This window comes from Tupaia chinensis, unplaced genomic scaffold, assembly GCF_000334495.1.
Source record: "Tupaia chinensis unplaced genomic scaffold, TupChi_1.0 Scaffold000383_1, whole genome shotgun sequence".
Classification (NCBI taxonomy): domain Eukaryota; kingdom Metazoa; phylum Chordata; class Mammalia; order Scandentia; family Tupaiidae; genus Tupaia; species Tupaia belangeri.
The window spans coordinates 717,369-732,305 of record NW_006159885.1 but is presented as its reverse complement, the minus strand read 5'-3'; the positions used below and the strand labels follow the sequence as shown (position 1 = coordinate 732,305).

The 14,937-nt window shown below is 42.1% G+C and overlaps 1 protein-coding gene across 1 annotated transcript in view; it reads right to left on the bottom strand.

Moving 5' to 3' along the window:
• CA10 (carbonic anhydrase 10 (inactive)) overlaps positions 1 to 14,937 on the bottom strand; it is a 601,034-nt gene that overhangs the window by 25,411 nt on the left and 560,686 nt on the right. Inside the window, exon 5 of the mRNA XM_006153596.3 lies at positions 1,535 to 1,630. Coding sequence (XP_006153658.1) covers positions 1,535 to 1,630 — 96 coding nt within the window. The remainder of the gene's footprint in view (positions 1 to 1,534; positions 1,631 to 14,937) is intronic.

Here is a 14,937-nt window from a genome sequence, read left to right as displayed (position 1 = left end):
CCCACAAAAAAAAAAAAAAAAGAGGTCATGTCTAGCATCAAGAAGGCATGAAAGCCTAAAAATAAGCTTCCCTGGGACCAGCAGTTAGCATAATGGCTATGTCGCTGGACTCCCGTGTAGTCGACTGCGGTTCGAGTCCCAGACCCGGTGGCTTGAACTCACACCGGGCGCGTGTGTGTGCGCGTGCCCATGATCCCAAGAGAAGAATGGAGGAGAAGGGATTGTGGTGTGGCCATCCCCCCTGGGGGGTGATTTCTCGCTTTCTGTCTCTCTGTCTTTCTCTGTCTTTCTGCCAAGTGCACATGCCCTATAGCAAAAACCTCTCAAAAAAAAAATAAATAAATAAAAGAATAAGCTTCCCTGGCCAGATGGCCTTCCTCTCTTTGCCAGTGACAAACTAGAGGAGTTTGGGTTGGTAGCTAAGGGGTAGCACTGTGTCATGGATGCCCCTGGGCAATGCAGACCTCTACCCTCACTTGGCTCAGGTGACAGTGAGGAAGTTAGGAAGAAGGTGTGGAGTCTGGTGAGGGTGACCGGGCAGGCTGGAGTGCCTGCTGCAAAGGGAGATGTTTTAGGGCGGGGAGAGGAGTAGGGCACCCAGATGCCTATTCTGAGCCACGAGAATGTTACCATGTGAACTGAGTTAAAAGTCTCTGGTGGTGATCTCTGGGTTCCTATTGATCATCTTCATCCTGTTCAAGTTCTAGTTGGGCCATTTTCTCTAAAGATCTGGTCCAGTCCTCTGGGGTTAGCTGATTTTTGTAATTGCTACACGTTACTGTTTTTCTTTTCTTGGACAGGAAAGATAATTTGGATTTTCTCATTCTTAAACAAATTTTGCAAATCTGCTTTACCTGACATCTGACAAAATGTTAAAAATAATGATGATTTTTCCTAACAAATTAGAATTTGCTCGGTAGGAGGTTTTATGTTGTCTCAGTTGACTACTACGATGTGGAGCCTCCTTAGACTGCCCTAAAGTCAGTGTGGGTGACCTTTGCCTTGTTTTACCTGGGAGCTAGTGAGGGGGGTATGAGAAAGAGAGATGAAGAAGATACGCAGAGCAATCGTGTGGAAATGGAAGGGAGCTGCTTAGTGTGGTGCCTGGAGGGGAGGGACATCTTGCATTTTCCTTGTCTTTCCAAGGGCCATAAGATTGACCAGGCTTTACTTCTGGGGAGCATCAGTATGTCACCTTCCTCTAATGCTTTTATAACCTTTTATATTCCACGGCATTAGCTGAGAGTTGAATCCAGCACTGATTTTCTCTCTAGGACAGAAACTACCTGAATTCTCAGACCTAGAAACTCTGCAATGGAGCCCATCCTTTTTGCATCTTGCTGCAGGGGAATCTCATTTGTCATAAATCTCATGGATATAAGAGTCACCACCCTGTAGTTTTTTTTTTTTTTGGTATAGACACCAATGGACATCACCTCTTAATATTTCTAACTCCAACAGAGACTGTGACTTGATGTTCTGATTGAGGTGAGGATGGCAAGAATAGGAGAATGAAAACATGCAAGAGACTTACTTTTATAAATATAGAAACTACCACCAATCCATTTGGACTCTTTGCAGCCTCTGTGACATTTGTATATAACTCATGGTTATAGTGGATGAGCTGCACCTGGCAGGAGGAAAAGAAATAAGAATAAGAACAAACAATCCAGCTTTAAAAGGGAGGAGGCACAGCACATGTCTCTACATAAAGGCGACCTACAAAGCACACCGAAGAATGATCGGAAAGATAATCTTAATTGAAAGGATTTCAGATGGATATTTAAGTGTGTGTACATGTGTAAAATGCATGCGCATGTACACAGTGATACACACACATACAAAAATACCCATGCATATTTGCAAATGTTTTCTGGTAACACTAATGCTTTTAATAAGCTCAGTTTCCATCTGGCTCTGGCTCTGTGCCAGGACATTTCCCCTAACGTGAGCGTAAAGTGAATTTTCCTTATTAGGAGAGGAACTGCCCTGTCGGGGTAGACATACTCTCCCTGCTGTACCAATAGCTGCCACTGGCAGACAGTGAATTTTCCTCACAGCCTCGGGGCAAGCTGGGAGTTGCTAGGACCTGAGTCAGCCCGGTGAGGTTGAGAGGTGGCTAGGCAACCTGCAAGATGCTGTGGTATTGTCGGAGAGAGCGCTAACGGCTTAGGTTCCTGATGCTCCAGTCTGCCAGGTCATCTGGTTGTGTAGAACTTCACTCCCTGCTCCTTAGTGAGTACAAGCAATCTGTCTATTGAGCCCTTGTGAAAAAGGCAGTGTGGGGATCAAAAGGAGCCCTGGACTTGGACTCCAGTAATCCAGGTTTTCCCTCTGGTACTCAATATTTTTAAAAAGTTAATTTATTTATTTCTTCCATAATATAGAGAAAGAGGAGAGAAAGCGCGTGCGAGAGAGAGAGAGTGAGAGAACGAGAACCAGAGTGTTCACCTCCATGTATCCCCAGGCTTGGCCAGCCTGCATCATGAGCACACTTCACCTGGTATCCTCAGGACCTCTCCGATGTGGGTCCAGTTATGTTACCACTGTACCATCACCTGGCCCTGCTATTTGTTTTTTAAAAGCACTTTTAAAATTTTGAAATACACACACACACATATATATATATATTCAAACAAATGCTCCACCGACTTTAGCCGTGTGATCGAGGTCCTTCCCATTACCAAGAATCAATTGCTTCCTGTGGAAGATGGGAATGATCATTTCTCCTTGGAATACATTTCAGGGCTATGGTTTTACATGATTCTTTTAATAGTACAAAGTATATTTTTGTAACAAATAAAAAAACACTGAAGTAAAAAAATAAATGATAATTCCTTTCCACCTCTATCTAATCCTGGTCTACGTGATGTGACTATTATTAACTATTTAGTGAATGTCCTTCCAGACATTTTGAGTGTGCCTGTATCCCTCTCTCTCACACACACATATGCAAATGTAGGGTTTAGAAACAATAGAAATGGAGTCATTTGCAGTCATGATTCTGACTTGGTTTATAAAAATGAAAGTATAGTTTGTGACTATCTTTTTAAGTCAATACATACAGATCCACCTCATTTTTAACCATAATCTTACTGGCTTTCCAGTTGTTCCTATTAAAAAAATTTTTTTTCAGGGACTGGCAGATGGCGTAATCGTTACGTTGCTAGACTCCCACATAGTCAGTGGAAGTTCAAGTCTCAGACCAGGCAACTTAAAACATTGCATGTGTGCCCAAGACCCCAAGAGGATAATGGAGGAGAAGGGGTTGCAGTGTGGCTATCGTCCCTGGGGGATGATTTCTCTCTTTCTGTCTCTCTGTCTGGTGAGTGCATATGCCCTATAGCAAAAATCTCTCTAAAATTTTTTTCAGATTAATTTCACATTTTACATAAAGTCTCCATCATGATGTATACTGTGTGTGTGTATATATATAATCTTTTTTCTCGACAGAACTTAACCTTTTTTGTCTGTTAAATGTTTCTTCCTTTGCACCTCACACTCATGTTTCCATTTTTTAATCTCTTATAAACAATGTCACAGCAAGAACATCATATATCTTTCTGTAATGGTGTTAGCAATTTCAGAGGCTGATTTGAGAATCTAATAAGGTAGCACATGTTAAAGTGATTTGTGACTCTGAAACTATACGAGTATTCATTATTGCCAATATCCTGTATTGCATTAAAAAAGGAAGTGAAGTTTTAGAAGTTGATAAAGGCAGTATTTAAAACGTTGCTTTTTCTTGAAATTTGAAAAAAAAATAACTTCCACACAGTGGTTTGCAATCTTCCCTGTGCATTCTGATCACGTGATCACCTGGGACCTTTCAAAGCCTGTCTCTGCCTGCCTGTCCCATATCCAATTCTGATTGATTGATTTGGGGGAGAAACTGGAACTGGTATATATATTAAAACCTCTCCAGCTAGATGGGAGCTGAACTCAAGAACCACTTGAGATAATCAATGAGCATCAATATCCCATCAACACTTACTCCAATGAGAACCTGAGAATGTCTTGGATATCCTGAGTCGGGCAATTCTCATGGACGGAACACATCTCACTGCTGTTGTGGAAATACTCTATTTGCTTTTTACTTTTCACTTACAGTGAGTTTTGCCACTGGAGATAGTTGCACAACAGCTTTCTACAGTCAGAGAGTAACCAGGGCAGGGGTTGGTGAATGTTCTGTGTCCAGGACTCTATAAGGCCCTTGTTTGTCCTCTCTGAATTTTCACAGGTAGAGAAGTGTTGCCATGGGGAAGAACTAGCTGTGGGTTCTCACACACTCAACACACGCCTTTTACAGTGTTGAGTAAGCTTCACAATAAAAAGAAAACATGTTCTACCATCTGATAAGATCTTTCTGCCTGATCCAGGGGACCTACAAAACCACCTGGGGATGTGCCAGTGGGCCCAGACATGCCTTCAGTTGTAGCATGTCCTTAACGCTAGAGCAAGGAAGTGGAAGGTATTCAGTGGAGTGGTGCTTCTTGCAACATGCCAGCCAACAAAAAAGGCATGAAGAAGTCTCCTAGGCTAGGTACTGCCCCATAGGGTGAGATTCTGTCAGGGGCTGGAGCTGTGAGAAAGGGGTAGGTGAGCATAGGAGTGAGGCCATGATTTTCTTTAAACTTAAGTCAACACATTTAGAATTTTGATATGAAGTCTTGCCTCCTCTTTGTTCTAAGGTGAGTTGGCGAGGATTCTGATATCATGAGCTTTGGTTTCTATTAGGAGTTGGTTGATGGACTGCCCTCTGTGTTAGGTTGAACCACATGAAATAGACTTTGTGATATATAAAAATGGTAATTTTATAGAGTTAATGTGTGCTTAAGCTAAAGTTATTTTGCAGATAGCATTTTCTTCCTGGTTTCTTCTTCTTTCAACCTGACCTTAATAAGATGACATAGAATTTCCCCATACAATGTGTGGTCCAGGGACCAGGAATAACCACAACATCTTGGAGCTTGTTAGAAATACAGAATATGGGAGCAGCAGCTAGTGTAATGGCTACGTTGCTGAACTCCCATGTAGTTGACTGTAGTTTGAGTCCCGGACCTGGTGGCTTAAAACTCATGCCAGGCCTGTGTGCATGTGTGTCCAAGATCCTGAGAGGAGAATGGAGGAGAAGAGATTGTGGCATGGCCATCCCCCCTGGGGGGTGATTTCTTGCTTTCTCTCTCTCGGTCTCTCTCTGTGTGTCTGGTGAACACACACACCCTATAGCAAAAACCTCTCAAAAAAAAAATTACAGAATATGGAACCCCAGACCTTCACATATATATTACAGTTTGAGAAACCTGTTTAGCAGATACTGTTGGCTGGTTAGCAGAATCCTATTATGTCTGGCTTCTTTGTTTTAGTTTGGCTGGTTGAAGAGGGAAATGCTTCACTTATATTTACTGAGTCCGATCATAGGAGACCTGGAATATCAGCTATGGAAGGGCTTTGAGGAGTGGACTCAGAGCCTCAGCATGGACTGTAACAGGGCAGACTAGGGAGGGTACAGTTGCAGGTGGTGACCATTCAGGCAGAGACGTATTCTATAACTTATGTGGCACTTGCTTGAGCCTTATGTTCTCAACTCAAAGATGTTGCATCACCTCAGTCCTTTACATGGATCTGGAATTTATCTATTTAAAAAAAAATCATGAAAACTAACTATATGCTGAGGTCAGTTGGGATAAGATTGATAAAGTCATTGGTCTCTTAGAGATGGCTTCAGATAGTGGCAAGTATTTTGAAAGAAACACAAGATTTTAGCTCACAAAGTGAAGGCAGTAGTGGAAAGAAGGAGAGTTGGTTTGCAGAAGTGGAAGTAACATCTCCTTGTGTGGTTGGTGAAGGTCTCTTGGGAAAGGTGGCTTTGGAATTGAGTTCTAATGATGAAGAAGAACTGGGCTTAGGGAGATCAAAGGAAAGCACATTGCTGGCAGAGAGAACAATCATTGCATAGGGTCTGAGGTAGGAATAAGTAGCTGAGAATGGCAGGGGAAAGGTGAAGGGAGCCCAAGCTGAGACCAGCTTATGCAGGGCTTCGTAGGCCATGGTGAGGAGCTTTGATTTTTATCCCGAATGCAACAGGAAGTCACTGGCGTTCTGGAATAATTGGTTGATTTGATGTGCATTTTTGAAATATCTGTCTATTGCGAAGCACAAAGCAGAGACAGAGGAGGCCTTGCCTACTGATCTTTATCTCATGGCTCAGCTCTGTCCTCATCTTCTCTAGGACAGTCCCTGTGAGCCACTGGGAGTTGAGCATCAAGCTCTTTGCTTCCAGGACACTTTTGTCCAGGAAGCAAATTTGCAATAGTTAATTTTATGTGTCAACCTGACTGGGTGGGCTGGTAAAACATTATTTTGGTGTGTCTGTGAGGGTGTTTCTGGAAAAGATTAGCATCTGAATAAGTAGACTGAGTAAAGAAGATCTGCCCTCACCAATGTGGGTGGGAAATTCCTCATCTGCTGGGGGCCAATAATACAGGAAGAGTGAATTCACTTTCTTCTTTAGCTGGGATATTCACTTTTTCTTCCCCTTGGAGTAACCAGAGCTCCTGGTTCTTGGATCTTTGGATTTCAACTCCAAGACTTAGACCAGTGAGAGCCTCTTTACCTCCACAGTTCTCAGACCTTTGCCTTTGGATCAGGAATTACTCTAACACTCCCTTGGCTCTCCAGTTTACAGATGGCAGATTGTGAGACTTCTTGGCTTCCCTAATTGCATGAGCCAACTCCCATAATAAATCTCTTATATGTTTATGCCTATATCCTATTAGTTCTGTTTCTCTGGAGAACACTAATCAAAGTTCAAAATATTTTGCTACCAAAATGTCATGGATATTGGGTGATCAGAACAGACGTAAACCAGAGACAACGGATACAGTCACATGGGTGCTAAATATCACTGTCAACGTGAGTCATCCTCGTTTGTTGATGATCATCACCAACGTTTGTGGAGCACTTCATTGTGCCAGAGATGATGCCAGCACCAACATCATCTCATTTAATTCTCAAAAAAATTCCATGAGTTAGTACCACTGTCTCCAGTTCAGTCATGGAGACCTCAGGCCTTGGAGAGATTATGTGCTTAAGGAAGTAGTGGATCTGGGATTGTACTGAGTGCCGCTGACTATAAAATTCATACTTAAGGACCATCCTATTTTGAATCTATTCTTTTTGCATTGATCTCTACTTTTGGGTAAACATCCCAAGGGTATGAGTATCTTCCATCATATCCCTGGTGCCTGTCATGGAATTTGGCTCAGAGGAGATTTTAGCAAGTGCTCAATGTATACCAGCATCTCATAGCTTCTTAGTTCTGGGCCTTAGAGAAAACTGTCAAGCTCACTTACTTTTTTTTTTTTAAGTATATTTTTATTTTTTTGGAGAGAGAGGGAGAGAGGGAGAGAGAGAGAGAGGAGAGAGAGAGAGAAATAAAAAGAGGGCAAAATGGGCACCTTTGACTGGGCCTTGTCATGCTGTGATTCCCCTCCTCAACTTTCTAGCCCTCCGGGATCACAGGTGTGTGTGAACTTATTTAGAATCAACCTAGGATCTGAACCATGGACTTCCACTTGGCATCAGCGCTGCAGAGTGGCACCTCATCACTTTCACTATTTTGCCTGGGCCAACCTACTTCTTTTAAAAATGAAAAATATGGAGAATCAAAGAGAGGCGATATCTTGCCTATGATTACATGATCATTTACGTATCTATTAGTTCATGAAGTATTAATTGAGAAACTACTAAGTGAGAAAGAGAGAAAGTGAATAGGAAGGCAGGACCAGATCATGGAGAGCCTGGCGGGTCAAAGTAGGAGGTCAGGATTCCATTCTAAGGGCAATAGAAAATTGCATTCATATCCTAGAATTTTCTTAGGATCAAAGGCAAAGTTTGTCCTATGTCCCATAATTGAAAAGAGGAGCCTGAATACCACTGGCCTTTGATGACAAGTAACTCAGCTTCCAGGCTAATAGATAGGTACTCTTCTTTGCTAAATGAGCAGAGTCGTAAGCAAGCTTCCAAGTCATTTGCAAGCTGTTCTTGTCATTAGTTAAGCTGGGAGCAGTCTTTGTTGTACAGGTCTCAGAGTTTTTCCCTTGTAGGGTAAGGTGACTCACAAGCATGTGCCAGGGGACTCTGCCTCACTCCTCGCACCCTGGGAGAGCAATCAGCTGTGTTCTCAGGCTAGATGTACACATCTTAGTTTGCCTCTCTCAGTGTGATGCTCCATTAGCAAAAGCCCCTTTGTGAACTCAGAAGAGCAGACTTGTAATGGGAGACCACACACAGCACTCAGAGTGATAACGCCACCACCTTAACCCTGCTTGAACACTTCAGTGCCTGTAAGATAAAAGCCCAAATCTGAGCACAGTCTTTGCATGGCCTCTACTTTTCCCAACTACATCTCTGTGTTTTATGTGCTCTGGCCATAGTGACTTGCTTCTAGCCTGCCTCACACCCTGCACTTCCTGCTTTCCTACAGCCTGGGCACATTCTGTTCCTTTTGCTTAGAATATCCCTCTTCTTTGTCCCTGACTTCTGTGTATGAACTCTTTTGGATCTCAGTTCAAGGGTCACCTTCGGGGAGGGAGCCCCCATGATCTACCCTCATGGCAATCTGTACTTTTCATCTTTGAAACACAGTTTTATTTCAGAATATATGGTGTGATTGATTAGCCCACCGCTTTCATTAGACTTTAAGCATTGGGGTTCTGTGAGATCCCAATACTCAGCACAATACCTGGCACATATTAACAATAGCAAAGGAGAAATAATTGTTGAACGAATGAATGAAATCATGTAGACTGGTGATCATACAATGAAATGTGATGTCCCAAGGGACAAGGAGAGTAAGGTTCATGATTAAGAAAAAGTCTGCAATTCCTAAGGGAATCTCTAATGGAACCATGACACTCCGGATCACATTGGGCTACATCAGTTGCAAAGCCTGGCTCTGGGTGCCCTTGGGTAAGTCAAGCTCTCACTTATAAACAGGGATAGTAATACTAGCTACAGTGCTTCATGGAACCACAATGATGATTTCATGAGACAGAATATATAAAGCCTTTATCCCAGGGCCTGCATGCAGTGAGCACTCAACAATGACCTATTATCGGTGTTATCCTATATTTATTTTATAATCAATAGCTAATGGAGCTTTCAGCCCTGCAAAAATAGGGGTTAGGTATATATGGTATCTTTTTCTGGATCCTGGCTTTGCGGGCATCACTATTGGGAGTACCCACTGTGTTCCAGGCAGAGGATAAGGTAAGAAATACAGGCACAGTGGCTCATACTAACATTCGAGATTAGTGGACTTTTTCTGTAAAGAATCAGCCAATATTTTCACCTTTGGGGTTATAGAAGGGGTCTCCAAAAGGCTCATGCAAAATGGTATTATAAAAAACCTATGCAGATTTTGAGACCAGCAGTGTCATGGCTATGTTGCTGGACTCCCATGTAGTCGACCGCTGTTCAAATCCTGGACCCAGTGGCTTAAACTCATGCCGGGCGTGTGTGCATGTGTGCCCAAGATCCCGAGAAGAGAATGGAGGAGAAGGGATTGTGGTATGGTCATCCTCCCTGGGAGGTGATTTCTCGCTTTCCGTCTCTCTGTCTCTCTCTATCTTTCTGGAGAGTGCATGCACCCTATAGCAGAAATGTCTCAAAAAAAAAAAAAAAAAAAAACCAAAAAGCAGAACAAACAAAAAAAACCTATGCAGATTTCAAAACATGTTGCACCCTAATGAACTTACACTTTAATTCCATCTATAGTCCCTTCCTACAGTTTCTGCCACAACTGCTCAGCTCTGCTTTTGTAGGATGAAAGCAGCTCCAGACAAAACACGGAAGAATGGGTATGGCTGCGTTCCAAGCAAATCTTATTTACAAAAACATGCTGTGGGCTGGCTTTGGTTGGTGGCTGTAGTTTGCTGATCCCTGCTAGTCTGAATTTAAATGATGAATAAAGAACTACCAGGACATACATTTTTCTGTAAGTGTTCTATATAGATGGGAGGAAAAATACATGTTGAGAGAAACTAAGTATTTACCTCTCTCTTTTCTCTACATGGCAATGATTATCATGGTTACATGTCTATCGTCAAATATACTTTTCAGGGCCGGTTCAGCTCAAATGAGTTTAATCCCAGTCAGCGGGTCCCGAAATGAATCCTATATGTTCTATATCCTTGAGGAGCTCACCCATATTACCCTATTTGTTCCTGAAATAGGCAAAGGATAAAATGAAGTCACAGAGAGTTTAAGGAACTCTTCCGAGGTCACGCAGCCAAACAGTGACAGTGACCCTAGTCCACTTCAATTTCAAGTGTATGCTTTCTTTCCACAAGAAAATAAAGAGAAAAGGAAAGATGTTTTGTCTTTGAGGGGCCATCACATTTCAGCAGCTGTTGCTGGAACAACAATTAAAAGCTAGAACTTATTTTTAGAAAGTCATTAACAAGTTTGTCTTTATGTGTAAGAGCACACACAATCTGCAGAGAAGAAGGCAGTTTGAAATTTACTAGCCACCACATTCTCACCCAAGGGTTTGGCAATTATCACTGGTCTGCCTGCATTTTAAGACATTGGGTGCAAGTATGGCTAAAAATAAAAAGAAGTACCCATAATTTCATTGACCAAAGACTCCCCAGTGTGGTTCAGCTAGCATAGCAATCCAAAAAAACCTAGCAGGAAATAGATCATTCTTTCCCCTAGAAGTTGACAAACTTGGAATTTAAAGAATGGTGCTTTTTTTTTTTTTATCAATTTGTGTTACAGTTTGCACAAATATGAAGCGATCTGTTTGGGTGCAGGTTGACGACGAAAAGTGTAAGGCTTGTGTCTAGTCAGATGACACTTCTGCCCAAGTAACTTTGATGAGTTTCCTCCATAATATGGGGGTGCATCTGGACTGTCAGGAGAATGAAACGAGATAATTAACTACCCTGTCTTTCAGGAACGAGGCGGGATGTAGGCAAATGAGCAAAATAGATGAGGTGACACACAGGAAGAACCAATGATGTTCTCTGATGCTTTTTTAAAAATGAAACAACTGAAATAGCTGCCTCTCGAAGCCAAAGTTTTCTTCTATGATCCTTTCCCCAAAGTACCTATCTCCTTCCACTTCTCATTAAAGAAGCTGCTGAAGTCAGAGCAGGATTTACCTCTCACAATGAGGTCCAGATGCTCCCAGGAGTGATTTCTACTCAGCGGCTGCCACCATCCAGAATTGAAAGGTAAAGTCTGAGGATGCCTTTTGAATCTCAGTGGATTTTAGTTAATGCTCCATTTGCTGCCATCCTGCAACCAGACTTCCCTACTTATGCCCTCTTTTTCTCTGCATCCTCTTATTTTCTTCCTATACTCATCCGGCATGAAACCTATCCCAGCACAGAGCATGGATGAAGATAGTTCATTGACTCTGAAGTCAAAGGCCCTAGGTTCAACTCCTGGGTTGTTCAGTTGCTTTGAGCCTCAATTTCTTCCCATACAAAATTGTGATTACAACTCCAAGAATCTCTGTGCTGATTAAATGAGCCAAACGTGTCCATGAGCTCAAATGTACAAATGAGACAAAGGCTTCAAATGCAGTGCCTTGCACAAACTCAGCAGTCATTAAACAGGAGTTGTGGTGCTGCTTATTAGACATGTCTATCTGCTGAGGCCCGGCTAAGGGAAATGAGGGGTCCAGAATGATGAAGTGGCTCAAGTTCCACAGATAATAGCAGAGTCAGACCACTAGCACTTCGGAGCTATATTTCTTTTTTTTTTTAAACTTATATTTTTATTCATTCGTTTATTTATTTATTTATTTATTTTTGGAGAGATTTTCACTGTAGGGCGCGTGCGCTCGCCAGACAGAGAGAGACATAGAGACAGAAAGCGAGAAATCATCCCCCAGGGGGGATGGTCACGCCGCAATCCCTTCTCCTCCATTCTCCTCTCGGGATCTTGGGCACGCACGCACATGCGCCTGGCGTGAGTTTTAAGCCACTGGGTCCGGGACACGAACCGCGGTCGACTATGTGGGAGTCCAGCGACATAGCCATTACGCTAACTGCTGGTTCCCTCATTCGTTTATTTTAATTTGACCTGAGAGACACAGAGAAACAGAGAGAGAGAGAAAGTGAGAAAGCAAGCCACCAGGTCTGGGACTTGAACCGTGGTCAGCCATGTGGGAATGTCCAGCACCTTAACCACCACACCACCTGCTGGTCCCCGGAGCTATATTTCTTGAGGGCAATGTCCACATATTATTTATTTTTGTATTGTACTTTATCTTTTTGTCATTTGACTACCAAGACGATTTTGTCAGTCTTTCAGTAGCTTGCATTATGAGAATAGTAGATATACTGAACATGTCTCAAACTGTCTTGGTACTGCCTCTCTTGAGGTGGTTATCGGTCCTGTGAAGAGTTTGCCCTTGATGAAAAGCCACGTTACTGGTAAGTTAAGATAGTTTTTGTTAAATATTGAATAGCCAATCCCAGATTCCACAAAAATAGTATGTTTTGAGGGATTTTACCTATAGAGATAGAGAGATGGAGAGACAGAAAGTGAGACCCCCCCCTCCACACACACACACACCCAGGGGACTTGTCCACACCACAATCCCTTCTACTTCTGCTTTTGGGAATTTGGGAATGCATGCCTGCATGCCAGGTGTAAGTTTCAAGCTTCTGCATCTGGTACTCAAATTGCAGTCAGCCATGTGGGAATCCAGTGAAATAACCATTAAGCCATCTACTGGTCCTCCACATAAGTAGTACTAATAAAACCTCGCTTTGTTTTAATTATTCTAGAGACATAATGTTATGTATTGAGTTTTTAATTTTTTTAAATTTTTAAATTTTTTATTTTTTTGGAGAGATTTTCGCTATAGGGCGTGTGCGCTCACCAGACAGACAGAGAGAGACATAGAGACAGAAAGCGAGAAATCATCCCCCAGGGGGGATGGTCACGCCGCAATCCCTTTTCCTCCATTCTCCTCTCGGGATCTTGGGCACGCACGCACACGCGCCCAGCGTGAGTTTTAAGCCACCGGGTCCAGGACGCGAACCGCGGTCCACTACGTGGGAATCCAGCGACATAGCCATTACGCTAACTGCTGGTTCCCGAGTTTTTTATTTTTTAAAAAATACATCATGACTTTTTCAACAACCCAATAGTTTCTTTGAATTAAGGCAAGAATAATTTTTCCATTTCTATACAAAAATTTCTACCCCTGATTTATGAGTATGTTCCAGGGGCAGATAGGCCAATGCTTCATTTATGCAAGGAATCAGCAGTTTGTGTATTGGGTATGTCACTAGACTTCCAGGTAATTGACCATGGTTTAAGTCCTGGACCTGGCGGCTTAAAACTCACTCCAGGTATGTGTGCATGTGTGCCCAAAATCTCAAAAGGAGAATGGAGTAGAAGGGATTGCAATGTAGCCATCCCTTCTTGGGAGTTATTTCCCACTTTCTGTCTCTCTGTCTCTACGGTGAATGCATGCACCCTATAGTAAAAATCTCTCTTAAAAAAAGAAGAATATATGCAAAAGCCTGATTTAATACTAGATCATGTAAAACATATTAAAAATAACTTACTGCAATGAGTAGGGTCAATACCAGGAACTAAAGGTAGGCCAACGTTGGGGAAATTTTCCAATTTAATTTAGCATATGAGTTGAATAATGTAGGAAAAAGAGAGGTATAAACATCCCAGTAGGGACATCTTTACCAAACAAACACCCCATTGTGGTGGAATTATTTCTCACTTTGGGGAAAAACATGGCCTTTACACTTAGCTCTACTGACGTAACTGCTGTAATCGCTAGTTTTTTCACTTCTTAGATACAGAAGAAATTATTAATTTGCCACTTCTGCATAACTCTGTGGGTTAAAATGACCTCAATTTTGAACTGTACTATAAACAAAACAAAATCTAGTGCTCCATGCTGATCTCTGGGATATCTTTTGCCTAAAGTCTGAGTTCTGAGAGTGAATAAGGAAAGCATCCTCCAGATGACCATGCAACAGTTTGGATCAACATATATTCATAGGAGGCTGGGGAAGGATCTGGAAAGTTCAACCACATGGCACTTGGAGGGCAATGTGGATGACATTTCAGGGTTCTCTGATAAAACATTGTATCCTCTTACAGTTCATAAAGTCATGACTTCACTAGTGTAGACATAACTAACTGAAGAGAAACGTGGTGTGTCAAATAACCAAGGACAACGATTATTAACACCTACGGTAGATGCATAGCAATGGTTCCACTGAGAAGATTCTGCTTAGCTACATTTCATAGATGGGTCGCCATTATGGAGGAAGGAAGATGAAGTCCACACTGCTTGTGAAAGCCCCCCTGTTCAGCTGGTGTTCATTTAGAAGAGTCACTTTTGACAATAACTCTCTTAACTGCCATATTATGGAAAAGAGAGATGCAGTATCTATTAGATAAGAGAAGAGGGTTTTCTCTCTTGTACATCAAGCTGTAGAACAATTTGGATGAAACGTTCATAAAACTAGGCTTGATTTTGTACACATTAATTGCATAAAGTGCAATACTTAATAACCAGAAATACACACTAGTTAGTCTTAAAGCCACTAAGTACACATTAACAACTTCCACAGTGGATTGACGCTGGGGATAAAGAAAAGAGCAGCATACTGAGGTGGGAGCCAAAGACACTGGGCTTTAAGTGACAGTTCTGCCACTTAGTAGTTGAGCTGTTCTTGGAGAGTCACTGCTACCTTTTAGACCTCAGGGTCATCATCTGGGAAAAAAATGGAGATTTTTAAGGACATAATTTTATGATTTTCCAAAAAACAAACAAGGATTGGGGTGGGGGAAATATGGGATGTTGCCTCCTGAGTTTCCATTAAAGTCAATTAAGTTACACTGAACTGAAACCAAATATTTAACCTAAAAGTTCAGCAG